This window comes from Eretmochelys imbricata, chromosome 5 (assembly GCF_965152235.1).
Source record: "Eretmochelys imbricata isolate rEreImb1 chromosome 5, rEreImb1.hap1, whole genome shotgun sequence".
Taxonomy (NCBI): domain Eukaryota; kingdom Metazoa; phylum Chordata; order Testudines; family Cheloniidae; genus Eretmochelys; species Eretmochelys imbricata.
In genome coordinates, this window is record NC_135576.1 from 727170 (window position 1) to 753996 (window position 26827).

Consider the following 26827-nt stretch of genomic DNA (forward strand, 5'->3'; position numbering starts at 1 on the left):
CTCCCATCTCCAGGGCACATTCCCAGGTCAACACTCCCCCCTCCCTGCTGTGTCACATCGTCATGTCTCTCCCCCCTTCGAGACTGAACTGAGCGGGGTCACTGTGACCAGTGATCTGGGGAAGTTCGGGGCCCCCTCTCCGGGACAGCGCATCCGCTATCAGGTTGGCACTTCCCTTCACGTGGACCACGTCCATGTCGTAATCCTGCAGGAGCAGGGTCCATCTCAGCAGTTTGGCGTTGGCTCCTTTCATCTGGTGCAGCCAGGTCAGGGGAGAGTGGTCGGTGTAGACGGTGAAGTGTCGCCCGAAGAGATAGGGCTCTAGTTTCTTGAGGGCCCACACCATGGCCAGGCACTCCTTCTCGATGGCCGCGTAGTGTTGCTCCCGGGGTAGCAACTTCTTACTCAGGTACACGATGGGGTGTCTCTCCCCCTTTCCATCCTCCTGCATTAACACCGCCCCCAGTCCCGTGTCGGAGGCGTCGGTGAACACCACAAAGGGCTTGTCAAAGTCTGGGTTTGCCAGAGCTGGGCCACTGACCAGAGCCTCCTTCAGCGCCCGGAAAGCCTCCTGGCACTGCTCGGTCCAGACCACCTTGTCTGGCTTCCCCTTCTTGCGTAGCTCAGTGATGGGGGTGGCTATGGCACTAAAGTGGGGCACAAATCTTCGGTAGTATCCTGCCATCCCAATAAAGGCTTGGACCTGCTTTTTGGTGTGGGGAGTGGGCCAGTCTCTGATCACCTCCACCTTGGCTGGTTCTGGCTTTAGGCGGCCGCTCCCCACCCGATGGCCCAGGTAAGATACTTCCGCCATCCCCACCTTGCACTTCTCCGCTTTTACAGTCAGCCCAGCCCCCTGGAGTCGGTCCAGCACTTGTCTAACCTGGGACACGTGGTCCTCCCAGGTCTGGCTAAAGACACAGATGTCATCAATATACGCCACAGCAAAACTCTCCACCCCCCTCAGGAGCTGGTCCACCAGGTGCTGGAAGGTGGCCGGTGCTCCCTTGAGGGCGAAAGGCAGGGTCAGGAACTCCTAGAGCCCCAGAGGGGTGATAAAGGCCGATTTCAGCCGGGCATCTGCATCCAGCGGCACTTGCCAGTAGCCCTTTGTAAGGTCCATGGTGGTAAGGTACCGAGCTCCTCCCAGCTTGTCTAGGAGCTCGTCCGGCCTGGGCATGGGGTAGGCATCAGATACAGTGATGGCATTGAGCTTCCGATAGTTCACACAGAACCGGATCGACCCGTCCTTTTTGGGGACCAGCACCACCGGCGAGGCCCAAGGGCTGGCCGATGGCTGGATCACCCCCAAAGCCAGCATGTCCCGGACCTCTCTTTCCAAGCCCTGAGCAGTTTTCCCTGTGACTCGGAAGGGGGATCATCTTATCGGTGGGTGTGACCCCATCTGCACCCGGTGGACAGTCAGATTAGTGCGTCCAGGCTGGTTGGAAAACAGCTGTCGGTACGGATGCAGCACCCCCCTGACCTCAGCTTGCTGGGCAGGGGTTAGCTGATCCGAGAGGGGAATTGTTTCCAGGGGGGAACCAGCTCTGGTCCCAGGGAATAGATCTACTAAAGGGTCATCTCCCTGCTCCTCCCAATGTCCACACACGGCCAACACCACATTCCCCCTGGCATAATATGGCTTCATCATATTCACATGGTGTGACGATGTGACTCAGCAGGGAGGGGGGAGTGTTGACCTGGGAATGTGCCCTGGGGATGGGAGACCTGAGAGCCTGTCACCTGAGCCAGGAGGGGGAGGTAACACCTCTGCCCAGGAATGTGGACGGAGGCTGCAGCAGGGAACCTGCTGGGTGGGTTTAGTTTCAGTTTGGGGCTGGGTGGAGGAACACAGGGAACCCCAGGGCTGGGGTCTAAGCTCCCTGCTCCCCCAGAAGGACTTGGCTGAGGGGTCCTGGGTGTACCCACAAGCTCTGTTGTGGACTGTGTTCCTGTGGTCCAATAAACCTTCTGTTTTACTGGCTGGCTGAGAGTCTCAGTGAATCCCAGGAAGAGGGGTGCAGGGCCTGGACTCCCCCACACTCCGTGACACTGACTTGTTATATTTTGACTTATAATCACTTAAAATCTATCTTTATAGTTAATACATCTGTCTGTTTATTCTACCTGAAGCAGGGCGTTTAGTTTGAAGCATGTCAGAGACTCCCCTTGGGATAACAAGCCTGGTACATATCAATTTCTTTTTTAAATTGATGAACTCATACAAGCTTGCAGCGTCCAGCGGGCATAACTGGACACTGCAAGATGGAGGTTCCTAGGGTTGTGTCTGGGACCGGAGATATTGGCTAGCGTCATTCACTTGCACAATCCAAGGAGCAGCTGACATGCCAGAGGCTGTGAGTGAACAGCCCGGGAGTGGGGGTTCTCAGAGCAGAGCAGGGTCAGGCTGGCTCCCAGAGTCAAGGATTGGAGTGACCTAGCAGATCACCAGTCCAGATAACACCAGGGGAACATCACAACCTCTTCTATTGACACCTCAATCTGGGACATTCCTCAGATTTGTCACCTGAAAAGAATGGCTCAGGTGTGGGAATCTCCCTCCCATCTGCTGCAGTGAAGACTGATGCAAAGAATTCATTTAGCGTCTCTGCAATGGCCTTGTCTTTCTGGCCTAAACACAGTTGTTGTGACCAAGTTTTGGCCCTTGTAAGCCACAGGGAGGCCAGATTCCAGAGGAAATCTGAGACGGGTGCAGCTTTATAGACCTGTCATCTGCCTACGACATGGGCTAGATTAAAGGCTTGATGCTGAAGCTCGCAAGGATCACTCGCTGCCACAAAACACTATGTCTGCTATGGATGATGCTGAGCAGTAGGCAGCTATGTGTCCACTTGGGCAACAAAGTCAGTTCACCCCAGTTCCTCAACAATGGGCTGCCACAAGGCTGACTACTCGCGCCGACAATTTTCAATATCTACACGAGCAACATGCCTCCAATGAAGTCGCGCAAAGTTGCATATGTGGATGATCTTGCCCTGGCAATGCAAGTAGCCACCTTCAACGACCTCAAGTCCACCTTGAATGGGGACCTAAACACCAGGGAGGAATATTTCTGGAAAGGGAAGCTCAAGGCAAATCCTCACAAAACCACAGCACTGCATTCCATCTTGATAACAGGAACACTGAGCACACCCTGAAAGTGACCTTCTGCGGCTACACTGCGCAACATGACCCCATGCCGACCTATCCTGCAGGGAAGCTGGATCACACACTAACCTTCCACAACCATCTGAAGAAGGTAGCTGCCAAGATGAAGACAAGGGTCAACCTGGTCCAGAAACTGGCTAGCACAAGCTGGGGACCATCAGCATCAGTATTACGGACATCAGCAAGGGCCCTTGTTGACCCCATAGCTGAGTACTGGGCACCAGCATGGACCAGAAGTAGCCACACTCAACTTGTTGATGTCCAGCTGAAGTTGACCCCAACGCCTTGGCTGCTGGTGCTGTCACACATGGCTCCCCCATCCATTCGCTGCGATGCTGCAACCCTTCGGGAATTCCAGAGGATCGTGGAAAACGAATGTTTTCCCATCCACCAGGACCTTAGCAACGTCCCACACCATCGCTTGAAGTCACGTGAGCCCTTTTGGACCCTCGCATTTAGCCTTCAACAATGCACCTTCAACCCTGATGAAGCTTGGAAAGCCGAATGGAGTCACAAGAAGTCACAAATAAACACCTTGTAAAAAACCGGATGCAGATGATTCCTGGCTTCAATCTCCCACAAAGCTCATGGGAACCCTAATCTGTATCCGCACAAACCATGGCGGATGTGGATACTTGCTGCACAAATGGAAAAGTAAAGACTCTCCAGTGTGTGACTGGCCACCCAGAACAGACCAGGGACCATATAACGACTCAATGCCCAATTCACAAATATGAAGAAGGCCTCAGGCAGTTATCTCGCTTACCCATCTGAATGTAGAGTATTGTTGTTGCTCTACGTTTCCATCAGCCATACGGAGAAGAAGAAGGGTTCCTTTGGCACCCCCATTGTCCAGGGGCCCCACTGATTGTCTGGCAGGCTTCCTGCTGCTGGTGTATTTAGCACAGGTTTGATGTTAGTTTTTGAGTCTTTGGCTCGTTGCTCTTCTAGGCCTGTCTAATTACACGTTTGCACTTGACTTGCCGGAGCGGATGCTCCTTTCTGTTGTTCCCACTTGGATTTGACCCTCCCATTTTGAAAGGGAACCTTTTGCCCCACCCGCCTCTTTTACTCTGTTGTTAGCCACCGTGGCATTTTTTCTTTGGTCCCCTTTACTATTTTTTTTATTTCAGGTGTACATTTGATTTGAGCCTCTATTTTGGGGCTTAAATAGCTTCCAGGCAGCTTGCCGGCATTTCACTCTTGGGACGGTTCCTTTTCATTTCTGTTTCACTAGCCTCCTCCTTTTTGTGCAGTTCCCCTTTCTGAAGTTAAATGCTCCTGTGCTGAGGTTCTTTGGTATCCCCCCGCCCCGGCCCAATGATGTTACATTTAATTATATTACGGTCGCTATGACCGAGTGGTTCAGCTCTGTGCACATGTTGGGCCAGGTCCTGTGCACCACTTAGGACTAAATCAAGAATTGCCTCTGCCCTTGTGGGATCCAGGACTAGCTGCTCCCCATGGGGGTGGAACAGGTCCTGCTCCCCAAAGGCCTCCCTCCCCCTTTGGATTATTGGCCCAGTGTGTTAATGTGGGCCTGCCCCAGGGACTGACCCTTCCACCCTCTGCACCAGGGCCAGCAGCCCCATGCGCCGTGTGCTATTCAAATCCCAGGAGATGAGGTCAGGTCCCGCTTCAAGGCCTCTCCCTTCCTGCTCAATGGCGGGGGGCAAGGTTCCCAACTGCTCCAGTCAGATCAAAGCTACAGTGGGATTTTAGTCAGGGGTGGGTGGGAACACGTGACTTTGAATCTCCAGAGCTTTAATCCACAGGTTTTGCCCGTCCCTTTCCCCGTGCCAGGTTCCTCCGGAGCCTTACGCCTCCCGCGGAGAACAACACAGAACTGAGCCCTGTTTTTCCAGTGAAAAATGTTTATTTGGCTTCTGGTGCCTAGATCTCAAGGTGGGCGGCGCCGGATGCCTGAGAGAAACGAAACCCAGGGCTGAGAGCGCTGGACAGGAACCTCCCGAGTGAGCGAAGGGCCGTTTAGCCGGGAAGGGCGTCTCCTTGGGGCTGTACACTGGCTGCTGCATTCTGTATCCCGGCCATGGGCAGGGAGCAAAGGAGCGACCCAGGGGGATGTACCTGCCAAGGGGTGTCCCAGGAAGGGCCTAGCTAACGGGAGAGAATCCGGCACCTCCCAGGGAATCCAGGGAGGGGCAGGTGGGACTCACGGCTCAGCAACAGCTTCACCCCCAGGGCCAAGAGCGGTAAAAACACCAGAGACTCATTTGCCTCCCGCGCTAGAGCTTTACTGGGAAAGGAACTAAACTGCAGCATGGGGGGGCGAGGACAGCGATTCTGGGGGGGTCACCGGAGAGCGAGGGGGAGGTGGAGACAGAGACGGGCGATTCTGCAGCCCAGCAAACAGGGTCACCAGGCACCGTCGCTCCTCACGGATTCGCCCATGTTCCCTCACTTGATCCGGGTGAAAATGTTTGTGCCGACCCTGCGGGGAAGTGCAGAATTCATAGATTCACAGAGTGACAGTCAGAAGTAAGGCTACAATTCTGTCAGGGAGGTCACAGATTCTGTGACTTTCCGTGACCTCCAGGACTTCTTCTGGAGCAGGGATGGAGCCGGACAAATTCCCATCAGAAATAAGGCCCAAATGTCTAACCCTTGGAGCAAGAGGCCAGGGCAGTGCTGGGTTCTCCAGCTGTCAGCACCGGGGTCTCTGGAGTGGCGGCTGGGGTGTGGGGAGGCACCAAAACAGCTGACCGGCAGCCAACCTTGGGGCCTCTGGGCAGTGGTCTCCAGCCTGCTGGAGCAGCTGCTGGGGTTGGGTCAGCCCCTGTGGGGCCCCTGCGGCAGGAGCAGCTGAAAGCCCTGGCAGGCTCTGTTTGTTTCTTTGTTTGTTGCAGGCTTCCATGAATTTTTGTTCATTGCCCGCAACCAGTCCCTGACTTTTACTAAAAATCCCTGGGACAGAATCTTACCCTTAGTCAGAAGGGACCATCAGCTCATCCAGGCTAAGCTCCTGTGTAGCACAGGCCAGCCACAATGCCCCCCGCCCCCTGCCCTGAGCCCAGTACCTCGTGAATGGCTGAAGCATCTTCCAGAAAAGCAGCTGGGTTTGAACTGAAGCCCGTGAAGAGCTGGAGAACCCAGCACTGCCCTGGCCTCTTGCTCCAAGGGTTAAACATTTGGGCCTTATTTCTGAGGGAATTTGTCTCTTGTCCTGCCTTTCCCTGCTAGATTGAGCAGCCCGTCAGCGCCTGATATTTTCCCTCTGTGGTTTGTTCTCACCTGTTATTTGCCCAGCACAGACCATGCGCTCGGTGCTGCCCGATACGGGGGGAGGAGGGGGCGGAAGGGGCACAAAGTGCAACAGCCTCAGAAGGAGAAAAGACCAAAGAAGGACACCCCCTCCCAGGCCACCTGCCTGAGCACCGCTGCCTGGGGAAACGCCTCCTCCAGGCTCCAGATGAGGTCACCCAGCCGCCCAGCCCAGGGAGGCAGCGTGGCTGTGGGCACCCCGCACTGGCAGGGCCTCAGAGCCACCCAGCAGCACCCGGGGGTGGGGGGGGGCAGGGGCTCCGCAGGCTGCACATCCCCGTGGTGCTCAGCAGGGCCATTGGGAGCAGGGGCCCTCCAGCAGCCACTGGCTCAAATCTCCCCTTGGTGCCCCCCGGGAGGTGCCCCCAGGGCAGGCAGCCCCCTCCCCCACTCCCCGTGGGCCTCTCCACAAGGTGGGCAGGGCCGTGGGGCACTAGGAGGCCCGTGAGGGGAAAGGTTCAGCAGTGGCAGGCGTGTTTGGCTGTGTCATGGGGTAACTAGGCCTTTGCTGGGGCCCAGCCCAGGGTAACAGCAGGGAATGGCTTTGCCAGGGCTGCCCGAAGCCTCATTATCCATACTCTCCCAGTTCTTCCAGGTGCCCCAGCCGCCTGCACCCCCGGAGATGGTTCTGTTCCCAGGGGCTGCTTCCCAATGACAAGCTGCCCCAGCCCACTCTCTGTTTCCCCATTAGTCTCTCACAGGCCTGGGGGGACTTGGCTCTGGCCCCCGGGATCACAGCCCTGAGGTGTGACAGGGCTCAGGGAACTCTGCAGCCTTGGGGAATAAACCTGCCTTCGGTTCACACCACTTCATCCTCCCCCAGCGAGACACTGGAGGGCGAAGGGTCCCCATGGGTTTGTGACTCTGGGCTGAGAGCCATGCCCTGTCCCCGCAGGCTGGTTTTCCTACATCTCCAGCGCTAGGAGCCCTTGGACCAGAGCCAGGATCCCAGCCCTGCCCTTGGCACAGAGACGGGGCCAGTCCCCACTCCAGTCCTTCGCCCCTGGGCAGTCGGTGCCCAGTCACCCACCTGGTCGCTTTCCAGTCGGCGCCGGGGGAGCTGACCTCCTCGCGCAGCAGCCACATGGTCTTCAGAGTTTCCTTCCCTTTATCATCCACGAAGCACTGGCCCACGAAGACGGTCATTGAGTCTGCAGGGGAACCCGACAGGAGTGAAAGTCAGCGAGGCCCCCGAGAAACAGAGCCCAGGGCCCAGGGAAGGAGGCGGAGTTGCTTAAAGCACGACTGGAGTGGACGGAACCGCTACAGAACAGGAGAAAGAGTCAGGCATCGGTGGAGCTGGCAGCAGCACCGAGAGTTAAGGGTGCCCAAAGTTTTCCATTAGAAGACCCTGTTCTCAGTTGTTTATAACTTGCCTCATTTCAACAGTTCAGCTGAAGTTTCCCATGCCAGGCATCTGCCTCAGGCTGCTGAGGTTTGGGGTTCTTTTACTTCTTAACATAATATGGTTCAGCCATTTCCAAGAACAAGGTTGGGGGAAAATACGTTAATTTTGCCATGTTAAAAAATTCATACCGTCTTCTCACTGGGCAGTTTGAGTGCCCCATGCTTGAGCTGGGACTCAGCACTTGGCAGTGGGGGAGACTGGCCTTTGGCCAGCCCCAAGTTGGGCAAGTTACAAGTCCCTGAAAAGTCTCCCTTCACACACGCTCCGTAGACACTTGCTAGAGTTTGTCAGCTAAGTGCCCCCAAGATTCCCTGAGCGTGGGGCTGAGCGGGACTTTCCCTGCAATTGCCTCTTTGGTCCTGGGCCCCGGCACTGAGAGCGAGAACTTGCCTTTCCTGTGCGCTCACTGGCCCCCTGTTTTCCCCAGGCCGGGCAGAGGGATAGAGGGCGCAGCCTGTCTGCAGTGTAGAGGGGTGAAGAGATGCAGGACAGGGGGAAGAGCTGGCTGGAGGGGGCAGAGGGGTCAGGAGGGCAGATGAGGATGGGGCAGGGTGAGGAAAGGGTGGGATAGGAAGCGGGGGATAGGGGCCGGGGAGGGGCAGAAGGGAATGGGGAAGACTAATGGGATGGGGCTGGAGGCAGGTGCTGAATGGAAGTTCCTGCTTCAGGTTCTCCTGCTTCTCCTCCCTCCCTCCCCCACCCCCCATGAGCCTTAAGGCTCCATCCCCACCCCTCAGTCTGCTCTGGATGGCTCTAGTTTGCACGCCCTCCTCCAGGCTCCCCCGCCATCCCTGTGTCTCACAGCCCCCGCGTCTGCAGGGGGACATGCTCCTGCTGCCCCCACCCTCTGGCCGCTGCTTCGGAGCCCCCCAGGAGGCGGTTCCCAGTAATGGTTCCCAGCGCGTCTGCTGAGCAAGGCCTCGCACCCAGCCTGGGGAGGCCGACAAGTGCCCCGTGCGCACGGGATGGCTGAGCGCTGAGCCAGGGGCTGGGTCTGTACAGCGCCTAGCGCCACAGGGACCTTGGCACTACCTAATACAGACAGTGACTAACAGTTCACAGCAACACCAGTGCTGGGACGTGCACAGCTCTGGCAGCAGCCCCAGCAGGCTGCCGTGGACAAGCCAGGGAGAAGACAAAGCAGCTCGCAGTGTCCCCCAGGGCCTCTCGTCCCCAGAGCACTTGAAGCCTCGCATCCAGCTGGGGAGGTGGGTCCCCCAAGGGTCCCCGTAGGCAGGTGGAGAGGTGATGGGGAAGCTGCCCAAGAGCCCTCGGCAAGTCCTAGGCAGAGCCGAGGATGGACCCCAGGAGCTCTGACCACATGGCCTTGGAGACACAGCCCAGGGTGAGCAATGGGCCCTCCACCATGGGTCTGAGGCTGGGCCCCAGCCCTTTGGTTTGAGGTTGGTACATTTGTATCTTGTTTCCAGTCTGTTCAGTTCTGGCTCAGAGCCCCTGGCACTGGCCAAAGCTGAGCGTTAAGGGGCTGGAAGAGCAGAGGACGGTGCAGAGACTGGGCGGGGAAGTGTTTCAGCTTGGTTAGCACTGAATTCCCCTCCGTTCCCCTCCACCCCGGGCACTGAACCCTCGGGCCACGTACTTGAGAACGTCCAGCTCACGGTGAAGCCAAAGGTCGGCTGCTTCCTCTGGTTCGTGGGCTTCTGGGACCCCTTCAGGGGTGACACCCGGATGTGTTTGTCGGTGGCCGTCACTGCTGTGCGGTACAAACCGGTGAATCCCCCATCGGTGTTCACGGCAGAGATGGTCATGTTAGAGCCCAGCTCATTCTTCCACAGTCCAGACAGGACGCACTGAAAGAGGGACACGGTCAGCAGGATGGGTCCCTCCCCCGCAGCGCTGCAGGGCCCAATGCTCCCCTAGGCCATGCCCCTGAGAGCGCCGAACACGGGAGCCAGACCCACAAACAAGGAGAGGGACAGAGCATGGGTCTGTGATCGGATTCTCTGCCCCAAACCTGCAGGGAATGGCTGGCTCTGGGGTCAGATCCCTTCCTGTGCTGTGTTTTTCTCCTTGCACACTGTCTCCGGCTGTTCCCATTACCCACAGGAACACTCAGCCCCTCTCCAAAGCCTGCTCAGCTGATGGCTTCAGTGAGATCTCATGGCAGCGAGGGCCATGTCTTTAACTACAAGCTCACACGCTAGTTTCCCACAGGACCCATCTCATTCAGTGCTCGGTACAGACCTGCTCTGGGGCTGACCTGGGGCTGTGCAGGGAACCAGCCGTGGTCCGTAGGACCCCTGCCTCATTTGTTGCAGAAGCTGGAAGGTGCGAGTGACTGAGGCAGGGGACTGCAGGAAGAGAGAGGATGGTGTCATGGTGGAAGCTGAATGCTGCCCTGGAGATGAGATTCTGTCCCAGCCTCTGCCACACGGGTCTCAGGTGATGCTGGGCAAGTCACCTACACCAGCCTTTTCACAAAGAGCCCCGGTGCGCTCATTTTCTGGGCGCCTGATTCGAGACGATGGGGCTGAGATTTGCAGAAGCGCGGGGCGCTCACCCCTGCAGTCAGTGGGAGCTGGGCTTTGAGCGAGGATAGTGCTGTCAAACACCAAGTTCTCTGACAAACCAGACCCTCAGCCTCACAAATAGGACATCCAAAATGAGCCAACACTTGTGACAGATCTGGCCTTGACCTTGGCATCTCCGTTCCCCACCTGTAAAATGGGGACACTTCATACCATGGATTTTAGGGGCAGAAGGGCCCTGCAGATCACGAGCGTCCCTCCTGGCTGTGCTACAGCAGAGCTCTGAGGACGACGCCCAGTCTTGACTTTAAAACTCCACCACGTCCCTAGGTCAGGCATTCCCAAGGTTAATTCCCCTCCGTTAAAATTTTACACCTGATTTCTAGTCTTGTTCTGCCTTTGGCTGCTAGATCAAGTTGCTGGCTGGTTCTGAAATCTCTGCCCAGCGTATGGATTTCTGCTCCATGTTCCAGTCACCGCTAAGCCGTCTCTGTGAGAAACTAAATAGCTCGAGCTGCTTTCTCTCACCATAAGGCAGATGTTCTAGGCAAAGCATTCTCCTCGCTCATTTCAGAGCCCTTCCCAAGGATTTCCAGGAACAGAAACTCATGAATATTTGTAACCCACTAAAATACTCCAGGAAGAGCTACTTCGAGAAACCCAGGAGGACATGAGCAGCTCGGTGTTCTGTGCAGGCTTTAAACAGTGTGCAGTAAATGAAGCCCAGGGCCACACCGGAATAACGAGCATAAAAGCAAATATGGCATAACAAGGCATCCAATGAGCCTGTGTGCACCGACTGGGCAGGGGCCAGGCTGTGACTGTGGAATTAGAGACTGTAGCATGGAGCGGATGAATTCAGGTTGTCTGGGCAACCTGGTATTTCCTAACTTTTGAGTGCTTGACTTTTTCTTACCAGTCTCTTAACATTGTTTTTTTTGGTATGTTCTATAAATCCCTGGGAAGCCCTTCCAAGGAGCCCGTGTTCCGTTTTGGCCTCCCCACTTCAAACCAGACACTGCGGGAGTCGAGGGGTTCGCAAAGGGGTGACAAGGATGGGTAGAGATGGAGCGGGGGAGACAGAGAGGTGACAAATAAGAGCTAACATGACAGAGGGACACATGATAGTGACTAGGACAAAGGAGGTTCCTGGGTGCTGCTGCTCATTCTCATAACACAGGAACATTACATAAAACTGAAAGGCAGCAAATTTAAAACTGATCCAAAGGAAATACTTTCTCATACTCTGCACAGTCTGTGGAACTCTCTGCCACATGATTTCATCAAGACCACAAGCTTAGCAGCGTCCAGAAAAGGCTCAGATGTTTCTATGGTGAGTGAAACCAGACTGAAATAGAACAGTAACGATTAAAACACATACAAGTTTTGGGAGGGCTCTGACCCCTCCTGCTTCTGGGCAGGAGTGCACCCCTGACTGCTGGGGTCAGGCAGAAGCTCTTCTGGGGTACTTTAATCCGGTTACTGCCTCCTCCATGCTTCTACACACCTTCCTCTGAAGAAGCTGGTATTGACTAGGTTTGGCGATGGGAAACTGAGTTAATCGGCCCCATGGAGGAATCCAGGCTGTGAATTCCCGCATGCCCAATTCACCCTGCTCTACCCTCGCACAGGCCCAGCCACAGGATCCTGGTGCCAAACACCCTGAAGGTGACCAGTAGCCAGAAAAGGGGGTGTCATGCTATCAAATCGAAGGGAGTCTTGTGTCCCAGTGCTGAAGATTGGGAGCTTTGCAGAGCCGAGCCTGCTGCATCTGGCCCCCTCACACTGTGCGTCTGCTTGCCCAGCTGTGTCTGCTGGCTGTGACACGGCTCCCCCAGCTTGCTCTGGGTTTTAGGGCACCCCAAGCACCGCACTGCCCATTGTCACACATTCACGGGGGGGCATTTCCTGCCCCGCCCCTTTGCCCACCCACTGCGACATTCTGCTCCCGGCTCCATCATCTGCCGGGCACCCCGGGAGTTCTTTCCCGTCACAATAAAACAACAAACCCCGGAGCCATTCCTGTCCCTGCCCTTTGCGGGAGGGGGAATCTCCCCACTGGGACGTGCAGTGGCTCAGTCCAAATGCTGCTGCAAGAGATGCTGCTGCTTTCCCTTGAGAGTAAAATCGCGGCGGGGGGAAAGTCCCTACCCCCCTCTTGCCTCCCCAAGACTCATTTCAGTGCCTGACCCCATTGCTCCTCGCCCCAGGTTGTCACGCCATCCTGCCCCAAGCAAGAGCTCCCTGCCCCGGCCCAGAGCGAGCGCCCAGCCCCCTCGGCCCCTCACCCTGCCCCGCCTGAGACAGCCCAGAGCCAGCGCCCAGCCCCCTCAGCCCCTCGCCCTGCCCCATACCTTTCTCTCTGAGGAGACCCCGAGGGTCACCAGAGCCAGGGCGAGGAGCAGGGAGAAGGCGACTTTCCCCATCATCTCTGGGAGTGGAAGCCACCTGCAGACACCAGGTGAGTCTCCCTCCAGGGACTCATGCCTGGGGCTCCCAGTCAGGCCCCTATTTATAGCTCCAGTGACCTCACTCGTTGGCAGTGCCAGGTATTGAGCAAGTGCTGGCTTTTGAAAGTTGTTTTTCCTGCAGTGGAACCTGAAGTTCCCAGAAGCGTTTGCCGGTGACCGGCCATGTGCCGCCTGCCCTGCTGGGCTGCTGGTGGGAAGCGTTTGGCCGCTCGCTGGATGGGCCCCGTGTGCCAGGTGGGGCCGGGGGGCTGATGTGAGCGCAGCACGCAGTGGGCGGTGCTGGCCTGAGGACCCCGGCTGGGCTATACAGAGCGTGGAGCTCTAGGGGCAGGAGGGCCCCAGGGGGGAGCTCCTGGCCTGGGGGCAGCAGGCTCCATGGGGCAGGGGAGGTTCAGTTTCAGGGATGCTCTCACTTGACACCACACAGAGGTCACTGGCTCCGGGCACAAGAAACTCTGGGAATCCCGGCAGGTTGGAGGGAGGGTCTCTGTCCTGCAGCTTTGGGCTCCTTTGAACTTTCAGCTCCAAGTCAGACTGGGCCCAAACCCTGTGACCCAAATGCCGGGAGCCCAAGTCCCCCAACCTGAGCCCCCTGCACCCCAAGTCTCCCACCTGAGCCTCCTGCAGCCTGAGCCCCAAACCTGAGCCCCCCCCAGCCTAAGCCCCCCACGCCCCGGTTTCTCTTGTCTCCAGTCCTGCCATGGGCAGCAGGCTGCTCGGAAGGGCCCTGGCCAGGCCCTGGCGGCCTTTCTGCCCTGGCTCTGGGAGGCGCCAGCCTGTATTTGCCCCCTTGTTGTTTGAGGGGCTGCAGCTGCTGTTACTGTCAAGCCGAAGGTCAGGGCGACCCCCAGGGATGGGCGCTGGCCCTGCTGCCTTGCGGGGCTGGGGTTGGCCCTGCCTCTGGAGGCTGTGGATTTGTGCTGGAAATGGCCCACCTTGATTATCATACACTTTAGATAAGCTATTACCAGCAGGAGAGTGGGGTGGGGGGAGGTATTTTTTCATGCTTTGTGTGTATATAATAAGATCTTCTACACTTTCCACAGTATGCATCCGATGAAGTGAGCTGTAGCTCACGAAAGCTTATGCTCAAATAAATTAGTTAGTCTCTAAGGTGCCACAAGTACTCCTTTTCTTTTTGCGAATACAGACTAACACGGCTGTTACTCTGAAAAGAGTCTGTTGTTGCTCAGGAAAGTGTTCCTCTAGAGCAAGACCTCGGTAAAGAGGGTAAGGGCAGAATTTCTGTGAGAGGTGAATTGTTGCATAGAAAAAGCCCTAGGGAAAGGAATCCTCATGGAGTCTTTGCAAGCAGTTTACTGCCACTGAAGGGTGTGAAAGTGATTTAATCAAGAAAGTTTCAGTTCCTAACAGCCAGAAATTTTCTGTTGTGACTGAAGCCACTGACTTTCCTGTTGAAAGACCCAGTGTGGAGAGCTTTGAGAAGGTCTCAGATGGAGTGAAAACTGTTAAGAAAGTTAAACAGTCTTCTAACCAAGTGGCTGGGTTTGGCCAGCTTGTTGGGGAGACAAGGTTGTTGAGAGAGGACTGTCTCCATGCTAGGTCTGTAAGTGAACAGTCTGTGGCCCAGGTGAAGAGGGTGCTGGGCTGCCTCAAGGAGACAGAACTGCCGATAAAAGCTGAAAAGTGTAAGGTGGAGATAATCAGAGAGTGGCCTGTTCCCCAGACCAAGAGACAGGTCCAGACCTTTATTGCGATGGCGGGGTACTACTGGAAGTTTGTATCCCACTTGAGCTCCCCAGCTGCCCCATCGCTAAGCTATGTGAGAAGGGGAAGCCAGAGGAGCTGGTCTGGACCGAGCAGTGCCAGAAGGTGCTCTGTGCATTGAAGGAGGCTGTTAGCCAGGGCCCGGTAAATCTGGTAAACCCCGACTTTGCCAAGGCCTTTATAGTGTTCATGGACGCTCAGACACAGGGCTGGGTGCGGGGCTGATGCAAGCCGATCCTAAGGAATGGGAGAGATGCTGGAGCATCCATGGAAACGTTGGTGGGGTCGAACTTCCTCAGGTCACTGGCTAAAGTGACCCTGCTCAGTTCAGTCTCGAAGGGGGGAGAGATGTGACGAAGCGGGACTGTTCTTAATGTTTCCTCTGAATATTGTGGGGGTGCCTCAGTTTCCCCTAGGCAGTTCTTAAGTATCTAGGTGGTGGGGTAAGGGTGTATGATCGTTGCAGAGCCCTAGAGGGCAGGTGTGTGCAGGGGTCTGGACACAGAGAATGGCCAACACCCTGTTTCCTGGCAACTGATGGCCTGGACCCTTCCCCCCTGCAAGGTGAGAGCTAAAGGGTTGGAGAACAAAGGAATCTGGTGACCTCCTGGCCCAGGAAAGGGACAAAGCCCAGAGGAGGAGGGGCTGGAGGGAGTTTCAGTTTGGGGCTGGCTGGGACATGGAGTGAAGGGCAGACGGGGTTGTCTGGCTCACTGCCCCCCAAAATGGACCCAGCTGAGGGGTCCTGTTCTCTGCATGTACAAGCTCTGTTTTAGACCATGTTCCTGTCGTCTAATAAACCTCTGTTTTACTGGCTGGCTGAGAGTCACATCTGACTGCGGAGTTGGGGGGCAGGACCCTCTGGCTTCCCCAGGACCCCGCCTGGGCGGACTCGCTGTGGGAAGTGCACGGAGGGGCAGAGGAGGCTGAATGCTCCAAGGTCAGACCCAGGAAGGTGGAAGCTGGGTGAGCTGTGTGTCCTGCAGACAGGCTGCTCCCACAGAGGAGACTTCCCCAGAGTCCTGCCTGGCTTCATGGGGAGCAGTTCCAGAGCATCGCCTGGGGACTCCGTGACAGTCACAACTAGCTCTTTTTCAGGAACTGGCTGACACATTTCTGAGAAAAAAACAACGAGGAGTCCTTGTGGCACCTTAGAGACCAACACATCGATTTGGGCATAAGCTTTCGTGGGCTAGAACACACTTCATCAGATGCAAGGAGTGGAAAATACAGTAGCAGGTATAAATATATAGCACATGAAAAGATGGGAGTTGCCTTACCAAGTAGGGGGCCAGTGCTAACAAAGCCAATTCAATCAGGGTGGATGTGGCCCGTTCCCAACAGTTGACAAGAAGGTATCAACAGAGGGAAAATTAATTTTGTAATGACCCAGCCACTCCCAGTCTTTATTCAGGCCTAATTTGATGGTGTGTAGTTTGCAAATTAATGCCAGTTCTGCAGTTTCTCTTTGAAGTCTGTTTTTGAAGTTTTTTTTGTTGAAGGATGGTTACTTTTAAATCTGTTATTGAATGTCCAGGGCGATTGAAGTGTCCTCTTACTGGCTTTTATATGTTACCATTCCTGATGTCTGATTTGTGTCCATTTATTCTTTTGCGTAGAGACTGTCCGGTTTGGCCAATGTACATGGCAGAGGGGCATTGCTGGCACATGATGGCATCTATCACATTGGTAGTTGTGCAGGTGAACGAGCCCCTGTTTGCGTGGCTGATGTTGGGTCCTCTGATGGTGTCGCTAGAGTAGATATGGGGACAGAGTTGGCAACGGGGTTTGTTACAGGGTTTGGTTCCTGGGTTAGTGGTTCTGTTGTGTGGTGTGTAGTGGCTGGTGAGTATTTGCTTCAGGTTGGGGGGCTGTCTGTAAGCGAGGACTGGCCTGTCTCCCAGGGTCTGTGAGAGTGAGGGATCATTTTCCAGGATAGGTTGTAGATCATTGATGATGTGCTGGAGAGATTTTAGCTGGGGGCTGTACGTCATGGCCAGTGGTGTTCTGTTATTTTCCTTTTTGGTCTTCTCCTGTAGTAGGTGATTTCTGGGTACCTGTCTGGCTCTGTCAATCTGTTTCCTCACTTCCCCAGGTGGGTATTGTAGTTTTAAGAATGACAGAGATCTTGTAGGTGTTTGTCTCTGTCTGAGGGGTTGGAGCAAATGCAGTTGTAATGTAGAGCTTGGCTGTATACAATGGATCATGTGGTGTGTCCTGGATGGAAGCTGGAGGCAGGTAGGTAAGTATAGCGGTCAGTAGGTTTCCGGTATAGGGTGGTGGTTATGTGACCATCGTTTATTTGCACTGTAGTGTCCAGGATCTCTTGTGTGGACTGGTCCAGGCTGAGGTTGATGGAAATTGTTGAAATCATGGTGGAATTCCTCAAGGGCTTCTTTTCCATGGGTCCAGATGATGAAGATGTCATCAATATAGCGCAAGTAGAGTAGGGGCTTTAGGGGACGAGAGCTGAGGAAGCGTTGTTCTAAATCAGCCATAAAAATGTTGGCATACTGTGGGGCCATGTGGGTACCCATAGCAGTGCTGCTGATCTGAAGGTATACATTGTCCCCAAATGTAAAATAGTTATGGGTAAGGACAAAGTCACAAAGTTCAGCCACCAGGTTTGCCGTGACATTATCGGGGATAGTGTTCTTGACGACTTGTAGTCCATCTTTGTGTGGAATGTTGGTGTAGAGGGCTTCTACATCCATAGTGGCCAGGATGGTGTTATCAGGAAGATCACCGATGGATTGTAGTTTCCTCAGGAAGTCAGTGGTGTCTCGAAGGTAGCTGGGAGTGCTGGTAGCGTAGGGCCTGAGGAGGGAGTCTACATAGCCAGACAATCCTGCTGTCAGGGTGCCAATGCCTGAGATGATGGGGCGCCCAGGATTTCCAGGTTTATGGATCTTGGGTAGTAGATAGAATATCCCAGGTCGGGGTTCCAGGGGTGTGTCTGTGTGGATTTGATCTTGTGCTTTTTCAGGGAGTTTCTTGAGCAGATGCTGTAGTTTCTTTTGGTAACTCTCAGTGGGATCATAGGGTAATGGCTTGTAGAAAGTGGTGTTGGAGAGCTGCCAAGCAGCCTCTTGTTCATATTCCGACCTATTCATGATGACGACAGCACCTCCTTTGTCAGCCTTTTTGATTATGATGTCAGAGTTGTTTCTGAGGCTGTGGGTGGCATTGTGTTCCGCACGGCTGAGGTTATGGGGCAAGAGTTGGCAGCAACAAGGGCCGGGTTCAGTATCTAGGGGATTCATTCCAATAACACAATGCAAACCGGCTCGAGCCCCCACCCAGTGACCTGGGACAAATATATACCAACCCCGCTGGGCGCCTCCAAGAGGCAATACTTCCCCTCTCGCAAGCACCTAGTCTGAGTGTGGCAAAAGCCTTTTAATAACAGAGAGAAACAATGTGGCATTATGTTGGGGAAACACCACCAGCCGGCTTCGTAACACAACCCATGAGCAAAACCCCACCCCAAGCAAACTGGGGCATGCTCTTTCCCTTTGGTTCTTGAGTCCAGCAACCACAAATCACCCAAAGTCCCAAAAGTCCAATGACCCAAAAGTCTCTTTCCCTGGTCAGGGGAGCCCCAGAGTTCGAAAGTTTATCTGCAGAGCTTTACCTCCCAACCTGGGTGGAGATGGGGAGGGGGGGAAGAGACGTAAGGGGCACCTTATGTGATCTGAAGCTGACCACCCCACAGCTCCATAGGCCTTCGCTCTGCTCCACCAGCCGCCCCATGAACTGCTTCGCTTGGCTCAGCTCCGCTGCCCACAAGCAGCTCCCGCCATCCCACAAACTGCTCCACCAGCTGGTCCATGAACTGCTCTGCTCCACATCCCACAAGCAGCTCCCGCCGTCCCATGAACTGCTCCACCAGCCTGTCCGTAAGGCACTCCAGCCGTCCGCAAACTGCTCCACAATATATCTTCAGGCTCCTACACTACTTAACACAACGCTCAGTGATTTCAGCTCTTTGGTGAATTCAGCTTATAGTAGGGGAGCCCCAGTGCTAGTGCACTATCAGCCCAAAGTGAGCTCAGCAGCCTGTAACTAGACTTCTAATGGAATCAAAATTAGCTCTGATATTCCACATTGGAGAGAGGAGGAAGTGCAATTAGCATGTAAGGCCCTCACCAAGGGGCCCATGCCACCAAGTATTAATACTTGTCCCCAGACTCTCTCCATTCACAGAGTTTTGGAATCCATGACCCTTGCCTAGCGAGTGCTACTTAGTTGATGGTGAGTCCCTCCATCATAACAAAAGGCCACGTACAGTTCCAAGCACAGTTCCCATAATCAGGGTAATAACAATTTATTCTTCCTGCCCCAATAACAGAGACACTGGAGATCCCACAGCAGCCAAAGTGACCATTTGGGCAGCTATGGCCTCATTCTAGGAGGGGTGGGTGTGCCTATGCAAATGAGATCAGCCCCTGAAGTTCTTTTCCACAACTTGCCACACCTCACCACCAGACAGGGTGGAGCTCATCCTGACACTGCTTACATAGAGAAGTAAAGTGTGTGTTGTAAATGGCTTGTCTAGTTTTTGTAAAGTCCAGCCACGAGGAAGTTTGTGTGGAAGGTTGGTTTTTTATGAGAGTATCCAGTTTTGAGCGCTCATTCTTGATCTTCTCCGGTTGCTGTATAGGATGTTGATCAGGTAATTCCAGAGTTTCTTTGAGAGTGTGTGGCACAATCTCTCACCATAGTCTGATTGCTGAGAAGGACGTTCCCTGAACTCCTCTGTGGGAAAGCTCACGGAGCTAGAATCCCGGCTGCCATGCCCTGCAGTGAATATTGCTGCCTGTTATTAACCCAGCCCTCGTGCACCAGCCCTCGGCAGGCAGCTAGCACCTCCCGCTTTGAATCATAGAATCATAGAATATCAGGGTTGGAAGGGACCTCTGGAGGTCATCTAGTCCAACCCCTGCTCAAAGCAGGACCAATCCCCAACTAAATCATCCCAGCCAGGGCTCTGTCAAGCCGGGCCTTAAAAACTTCTCAGGAAAGAGATTCCACCACCTCCCTAGGTAACTCATTCCAGTGTTTCACCATCCTCCTAGTGAAAAAGTTTTTCCTAATATACAACCTAAACCTCTCCCACTGCAACTTGAGACCATTACTCCTTGTTCTGTCATCTGCTATCACTGAGAATAGTCTAGATCCATCCTCTTTGGATCCACCTTTCAGGTAGTTAAAAGCAGCTATCAAATCCCCCCTCATTCTTCTCTTCCGCAGATTAAACAATCCCAGTTCCCTCAGCCTCGCCTCATAAGTCATGTGTTCCAGAGAAGATAACGGAGCACTTACACAAGGTCACGCCAGGAGAGGCTGGGAACCCCACTAAGGAACGGGCCCAGTTAAATACTATGTGCTAGCCAGTGCAACCACTTGTCCCCGCTGTTCAGAGCCAGGAATAAGAACCCAGGAATCCTGCTCCCCAGCACTCCTGCTCTATCTTACAAATGCTTGTGTAACCCACTGGCTAAGCACATGCTGTCTCCCCTCGTCACCCGGCTAACCAGCATAGAGAAGAACAGCGAGCTGGCTCCAGCTGTCACAGCTATTGCGGGAGCGGAGGAAGTTCATGCTGTGAATGTGAAGGCCTTGGTGCACCGTTTTGGTGGTGGGAAAAATCCATCATCAGATGTTTGAAGGCAGGAAATTCAGATCAACAGCACAGGCCTTATCATTAGAGATGTAAGCAGTGTCAGGATGAGCTCCACCCTGACATCTGGTGGTGAGGTGTGGCAAGTTGTGGAAAGAACTTCAGGGGCCGATGTCATTTGCATAGGCACACCCACCCCGCCTAGAAAGAGACCATAGCTGCTCAAATGGTTCTATTGGCCCCGAATGGCTGAAGATGTTCGCAGGAAATGTGAGACTTGCGCTCGATGTGTTCAAAGGAAAACTCTGCCCACGAGGGCTGCATATCTCAAGAACATCACCAGCAACAAACCTTTGGAGTTGGTATGCATTGATTTCTTGTCTGTAGAGGTAGACAAGAGGAATGTTGGAAACATTCTAGTAGTGACTGACCATTTTACACGGTATGCACAAGCATATCCCACACGTGATCAGAGGGCCACCACCGTTGCTCGAGTATTGTGGGACAAATATTTCTCAGTCTATGGATTCCCGGCTCGGATACACTCTGATCAGGGGCGGGATTTTGAGAGTCACCTTCTGAAGGAGGTGCTGAAGATAGCAGGAATTAAAAAGTCTAGGACAACGCCTTATCACCCTCAAGGTGATCCTCAGCCAGAGAGGTTCAATCGAACCCTATTAGATATGTTGGGAACTTTGCGACCAGAGCAGAAGGCAACCTGGAGCCAGCATGTCGCATTTCTGGTGCATGCCTACAATGCCACAAAGAACGATGCTACGGGAGTCACCCCATATCTCTTGATGTTTGGGCGAGAACCAAGATTACCCATAGACTTGTGCTTTGGTGTATCAGAGGATGGAGATAGCTATGAAATTCATCAGCAATATGTATCCCGACTAAGGGAAAAGCTGCGGGATGCTTATTGCTTAGCTACCGCTGCGGCTCGGAAGAACGCAGACCGCAACAAACATCGATATGATGCTAGAGTGCGTTCGCAGGAGCTCCAGCTGGGGGACAGAGTCCTGCTGCGAAATTTGGGTATTGCTGGCAAACACAAGATAGCTGACAGATGGAAGGCAATACCTTACCTGGTGATGGAAAGGCTGGGAGATCTGCCGGTCTATAAGATCAAACCTGAAGACAGTCCAGGGCAAATAAAGACGGTGCATAGAAACCTTTTGCTCCCTGTGGGGGAATTGGTAAGCACCCCTTATGAGATGGGCCACGGCAGGGCCGCCGGGCAGAACAGAGGTGCTAGACCAAAGCCGCCATCCAACACAGACAGTGGGCCCCCTGCAGCTAACTTACCCCTATTCTGCACATCTGAGAGTGAGTCTGAGGAGGAAGACACAACCCTGGTGTATCCTGGGATGGAGACAAGATTTCAGTCTCGATCAGCTGAACCAAACGAGAGTTTTCCCTCTTCCGCCCTAAACCCAATGGCGGAACTATTTAGGCCCCTTTCTGATACCCCGGTGCTGCTGATGAGACCCCCCTGTGATGACACACACAGGTTACTGGACAATGGGGACAGACAGGTAGAGGATGTCCTGGGCACCTTGGACCCTCCAGCGTTAGAACTAGGAGTGCAGGGGCCTACGCCAGTAGCCGAGGGACCCTCCAGGGAAGCCTCTCCATCCGTCACTCAAGAGGATGTTCCCCCTACCTCGGCAACAGAGATTCTCAATAGACGAGACAGGGTGATAAGACCAGTGAAACGGTTAACTTATGATGCACCTGGGGTGACTAGTGAGGAGCCAATACATTTAGCACACAGGCTTGTGGAAGCTAAAGTGGGCTTCCTGAGGCCCTTTGGAGGAAACCAATGAGTTGGTATAAAGGGAGTGTGATTTGTCGGGACGACAAAGTCTCGGCTGGGGGGAGGATGTAAGCAGTGTCAGGATGAGCTCCACCCTGACATCTGGTGGTGAGGTGTGGCAAGTTGTGGAAAAGAACTTCAGGGGCCGATGTCATTTGCATAGGCACACCCACCCCGCCTAGAATGAGACCATAGCTGCTCAAATGGTCACTTTGGCTGCTGTGGGATCCCCAGCGTCTCTGTTATTGGGGCAGGAAGAATAAATTGTTATTACCCTGATTATGGGAACTGTGCTTGGAACTGTACGTGGCCTTTTGTTATGATGGAGGGATTCACCATCAACTAAGTAGCACTCGCTAGGCAAGGGTCATGGGTTCCAAAACTGTGTGAATAGAGAGAGGCTGGGGACAAGTATTAATACTTGGTGGTATGGGCCCCTTGGTGAGGGCCTTCCATGCTAATTGCACTTCCTCCTCTCTCCACTGTGGAATATCAGAGCTAATTTTGATTTCATTAGAAGTCTAGTTATAGGCTGCTGAGCTCACTTTGGGCTGACAGTGCACCAGCACTGGGGCTCCCCTACTACAAGCTGAATTCACCTAAGAGCTGAAATCACTGAGTGTTGTGTTAAGTAGTGGGGGAGCCTGAAGATATATTGTGGAGCAGTTTGCGGCACGGCTGGTGAAGCAGTTCGACGCGGAGCAGTGTGTGGCTGGCAGGAGCTGCTTGTGGGTTGTGGAGCTGAGCGAAGGAGTTCGTGGGGCAGCTGGCGGAGCGGAGCGCAGCTGAGCGAAGGAGTTCGTGGGGTGGCTGGCGGAGCGGAGCGCAGCTGAGCGAAGGAGTTTGTGGGGTGGCTGGCGGAGCGGAGCGCAGCGGAGCGAAGGAGTTTGTGGGGTGGCTGGCGGAGCGGAGCGGAGCGCCGCTATGGAGCTATGGGCGGTCAGCTTCAGATCATGTAAGGTGCCTCTTACCCCCGTCCCATTTCCACCCAGGTTGGGACGTAAAGCTCCGCAGATAAACTTTCGAACTCTGGGGCTGCCCTGACCAGGGACAGAGACTTTTGGGGCATTGGACTTTTGGGACTTTGGGTGATTTGGGGTTGCTGGACTCAAGAACCAAAGGGAAAAGGGCATGCCCCAATTTGCCTGGGGTGGGTTTTTTTTTGCTCATGGGTTGTGTTATGAATCCTGTTGGTGGTGTTTCCCCAACATAATGCCACATTGTTTCTCTCTGTTATTAAAAGGCTTTTGCTACACTCAGGCTATGTGCTTGCGAGAGGGGAAGTATTGCCTCTTGGAGGCGCCCAGCGGGGGTGGTATATATTTGTCCCAGGTCACTGGGTGGGGGCTCGAGCCGGTTTGCATTGTGTTATTGGAATGGATCCCCTAGATATTGAACCCGGCCCTTGTTGCTGCCAACTCTGACGGGCAGAAGGGTTACAGATAAATAACCTCCGGCAGTCCTGAGGGCTCTGGAGTACTCACTGGAACATTGCCGAACACTGCGTGCAGGAGGGAGTTTGCAGGCTGTGTTAATATTCAGTTTACTGCCTAATTTTGGTGTTTGCATTTGATTTAAAAGAAGTGGCCCCTTTAAGAACAGGGTGGGAGCTCACGTCAGAGGAGGAGCAGAGAAAAGCATTTGGGTTCCCAGCTGGCAAGTACCGCCTCAGTTACGGGTAGCGCTCAGCTCTTGTGTAACCTGGGGATTTTGAAATCTGTTGTTCCAGCCCCAGGCCAGGCCCTTTGGATACTGAATTTACCAGAACCAGCTGCACTGGGGAAAGGCCCTATTGGAGGGAACTGATGTCCTTTCCAGCCAGTGCTGCAAACAGTTCGGTACCATGTGCTGTGGGTGACCCAGCGGCCAGAGACCAGGGAACTCAAGGAGTGAACTCTCCTCCACAGGAGTCTGGGCAGCTTCATCTGGCAGTATTTTCCCATCCTTTCATTGCCTGCCTGGCAGTGCCACCGAGGACAGCCCTGCTTTGCATGGCATTGGGCAGAGGGGTCTGGGCTGGAGGTAGCTGGCTCTGGCGAGCCCTCGTTAACAGAGAGAGCAAGTCCCCCTTCCTCCAGTGGCAAATGGTGGATGGCCCTTCTCTGTGGCCGGTGGGATTTCAGACCCTGGCGTCTCTGCCCTGTGGCCTGTAGCATTGCCCCTCCCTAGTCAAGCCAGCAGCCGTCCCCTGGGGCAGGCGAGCCAGCGCGGACGCCCCGCCTGGGACACGGTTAAATTCCTGTGCGGGGAGCGACACTCTACTCGCCCATCACTATGGAGCTGCAAGCAGCACGTCCCTAGTGAGATGTGGGGGGACATTCAGCTCTGCCCCCAGGGGGCCTCTGGAATCTCCTAGGGCTGGAAACCCCATTGTCCCAGGACAGGAGCGCTTGTCCCCCTCAAGGAACCAGGGAACGAGACTGGACAGGTGCTAGAGAGCAACTGTCACCACCTCCCAGGTGTCCCTGTCACGGACTTCAGCCCCATCACGTCCTGGGAGGGGAGCCCAGACTACGGGCGCCCGGGGGCCACAGACCCGGCAGGAGGACGAGGTGTCTCTCGCTAGGAGCCGTCTGGCTGTGCCCATGGCTGTCAGTGAGGCCAAGGCCACCGTGCTGCGGCGAAGGGAGCGGGGCTGCTTCTCCAGGGCAAACGCCACAGGAACCGAGTCAAGTGACACCAAACCTTCGCCCCCTTGGCCCTGCAGTGGAAAGGGTGTTTCTTAGGCCCCTCCAGCTGCAGGCAGAGAGAGATGGGCGCTGTCCAGACCCCCTCCCAGGTTGGAGCCCATTGGGCTGGGCTGTTACTGTTCAGGGCACGTGGGTCCTGGTTCCCTGCACAGATCGCCCCTGCCCGCCCGAACATTTCATCTTCCTGCACTGCCAGCCACACAGGACTCGAGTCAGCCCTGGGTTTGATTAATGGCTAGTCCCAGCCCTCCCAATTAGTGCCCCGAAGCCAGTCCTAGGGCGGGACAAGCTCCCCCTGGCAGGCCCTGAGAGGCAGCGTGGACAGATCGCTCCTTTCCAGCCGCCTTTGCCAACACTCCAGCCACCTTTCCGCATTCCCGACTGTCATCAGGGTATCGGGGCGGGGGGGACCCGTGGTGGTGGCAAGAGCCCAAAGCAAAGAGCTCTTCCCCCCACCAGCTCTTCTTCCATTGTCGCTGCGGAGGGGCAATGCAAGTGCCAGGAGGAGGTGATCCCAGTCAGCAGGGATGTGACGTGTCCCGTGGAGTAACAGCTGGCTGCAGAACTGGCCCCAAGGGTCACTCCAACAGCAAGGCGCGGAGCTGGAGGGGCGCTGGGCTCAGCACTGCCCCCCTCCTATTTAACGCCATCCTGCTCGGGATGAAGTTCAAACCCGGGGCGCTCTGCGAGATCGGCTCAGACCATGCCGTGGTGGCCAGGGCCGTGGTGCACACAGGCCCCTTCAGTACTCAGCTACCAGCTCTCGCTTCAGGGTTGCGAAGGGGCCGTGCCTAGCGAGTGGCCCTAAGGGTTCTCGTCTCTGGAGCAGCCAGGGCAGACTGACCAGGGCGGGTCAGGCTGGGAGAACCAGCGCCAGAGACCCTCAGGGCACGTTTACACTCTGAGGACAATAGTGATGGAGCCACAGCGCCCTGTCGTGTAGACACAGCCTGCGCCCTAGGAGGGGGGTTTTCTGCTCGACAGGGCCGAGGCTGACGGAAGCCCCCGTCTGTCGCCCTGGCTGCCTCGGCACCGGGGTGAGGTCGGCGTAGCTACAGCACTTAGTGATGTGGATCCTTCACACCCCTGCGCTGTAGCCCAGGCCTGAGACCCAGCAGCGGCCCTGGGCTGGCTGGGAGGACGTGGGCTGACTCGAGCTTTGGTCCAGTAGCTGAAGAAGAAAGTCCGTCTACCTGAGCTCATCTGAAGCATAAGATTAGATGAGACTAAATCTGCATGTTGGCTTGTTTTAAACTCTCTTTTTCGGTAGCGTTTTGTTCCAATGACTCAATGAACACACTGGTCGCAGCTTTCTGAAGGGAAGAAACGCAGGCCCTGAAGCCCAGTCAGACCAAGAGCAGGGTGCCCAGGCCCTGGACTAGCAGTGGGAGAATCGTGCGAGCCCGCCCGGATTGCCAACCTCGAGAGATCAAAAACCATGAGTCAGACTCCGAAAAATCACAAGATTGGCCCCAACATCCTGAGATCTTAAAAAAGACAAAAGCAAAAACCAGTCATGTTTTTTCAGTCTGTCTACTGACTTTTGAACTCCCTCCACCCCTCTGCCAACCTGCGCAGGAGAATTTCAGGTTGAAAAGTCAACCTTTAATTCACACAAACATGGCTGCCTTGCACGGGCTGCTCAGACGAAGAGGCGGGCACTGCCCCCCCCCCCCCACTCCTGCGACAGGGGAATTGCCACTCGGGCCCTGCTGCTGTCTCCGAGTTTCACCCCCCCACACTCCTCACCCGTACGGGGGCTGGAGAATAAACAAGGAACAGCCCAGTAACACAAAACACCCCCCATGGAGCCAGGTTTCCCGTTACTTGTCAATATTTGTGGGAGCTGCAAAGATCGCGGCCACGTGACCAGCCACCTTGCTAAATGCAGGAAAACTCTCACCCGGGCAGGGCTCTCTGTAGCTCGGTGCAGTGATTATATTTATAGCCCTACAGAGTATTGTAAGTAATCAATGCTCTGCCCCTGAAAGCCTTTCAAAAACAGTCTGAATCACTCAACGTCCTTCACATAACTACGCTCAGCTACAGAAATACAGAAATTATCCAATCGTTACAAGACGCTGAGCTTTTTAAAAGAAAGCATTAATTGTCCAAACAGCTAAAACGATTTATTTCTTTTGATTCT

The 26827-nt window shown here is 54.8% G+C and overlaps 1 protein-coding gene across 1 annotated transcript; it reads right to left on the bottom strand.

Annotated features, from left to right (window-relative positions):
- Nucleotides 1-5027: 5027 nt before the first annotated feature.
- On the bottom strand, nucleotides 5028-12825 carry LOC144264762 (avidin-like). The gene is made up of 4 exons (XM_077816569.1): nucleotides 12705-12825; nucleotides 9462-9672; nucleotides 7484-7604; nucleotides 5028-5623 (listed from the first exon to the last, which is right to left on the bottom strand). Exons 1-4 carry the CDS (start codon nucleotides 12777-12779, stop codon nucleotides 5590-5592), a joined length of 441 nt encoding a protein of 146 aa, XP_077672695.1. The 5' UTR covers nucleotides 12780-12825; the 3' UTR covers nucleotides 5028-5589.
- Nucleotides 12826-26827: the final 14002 nt, after the last annotated feature.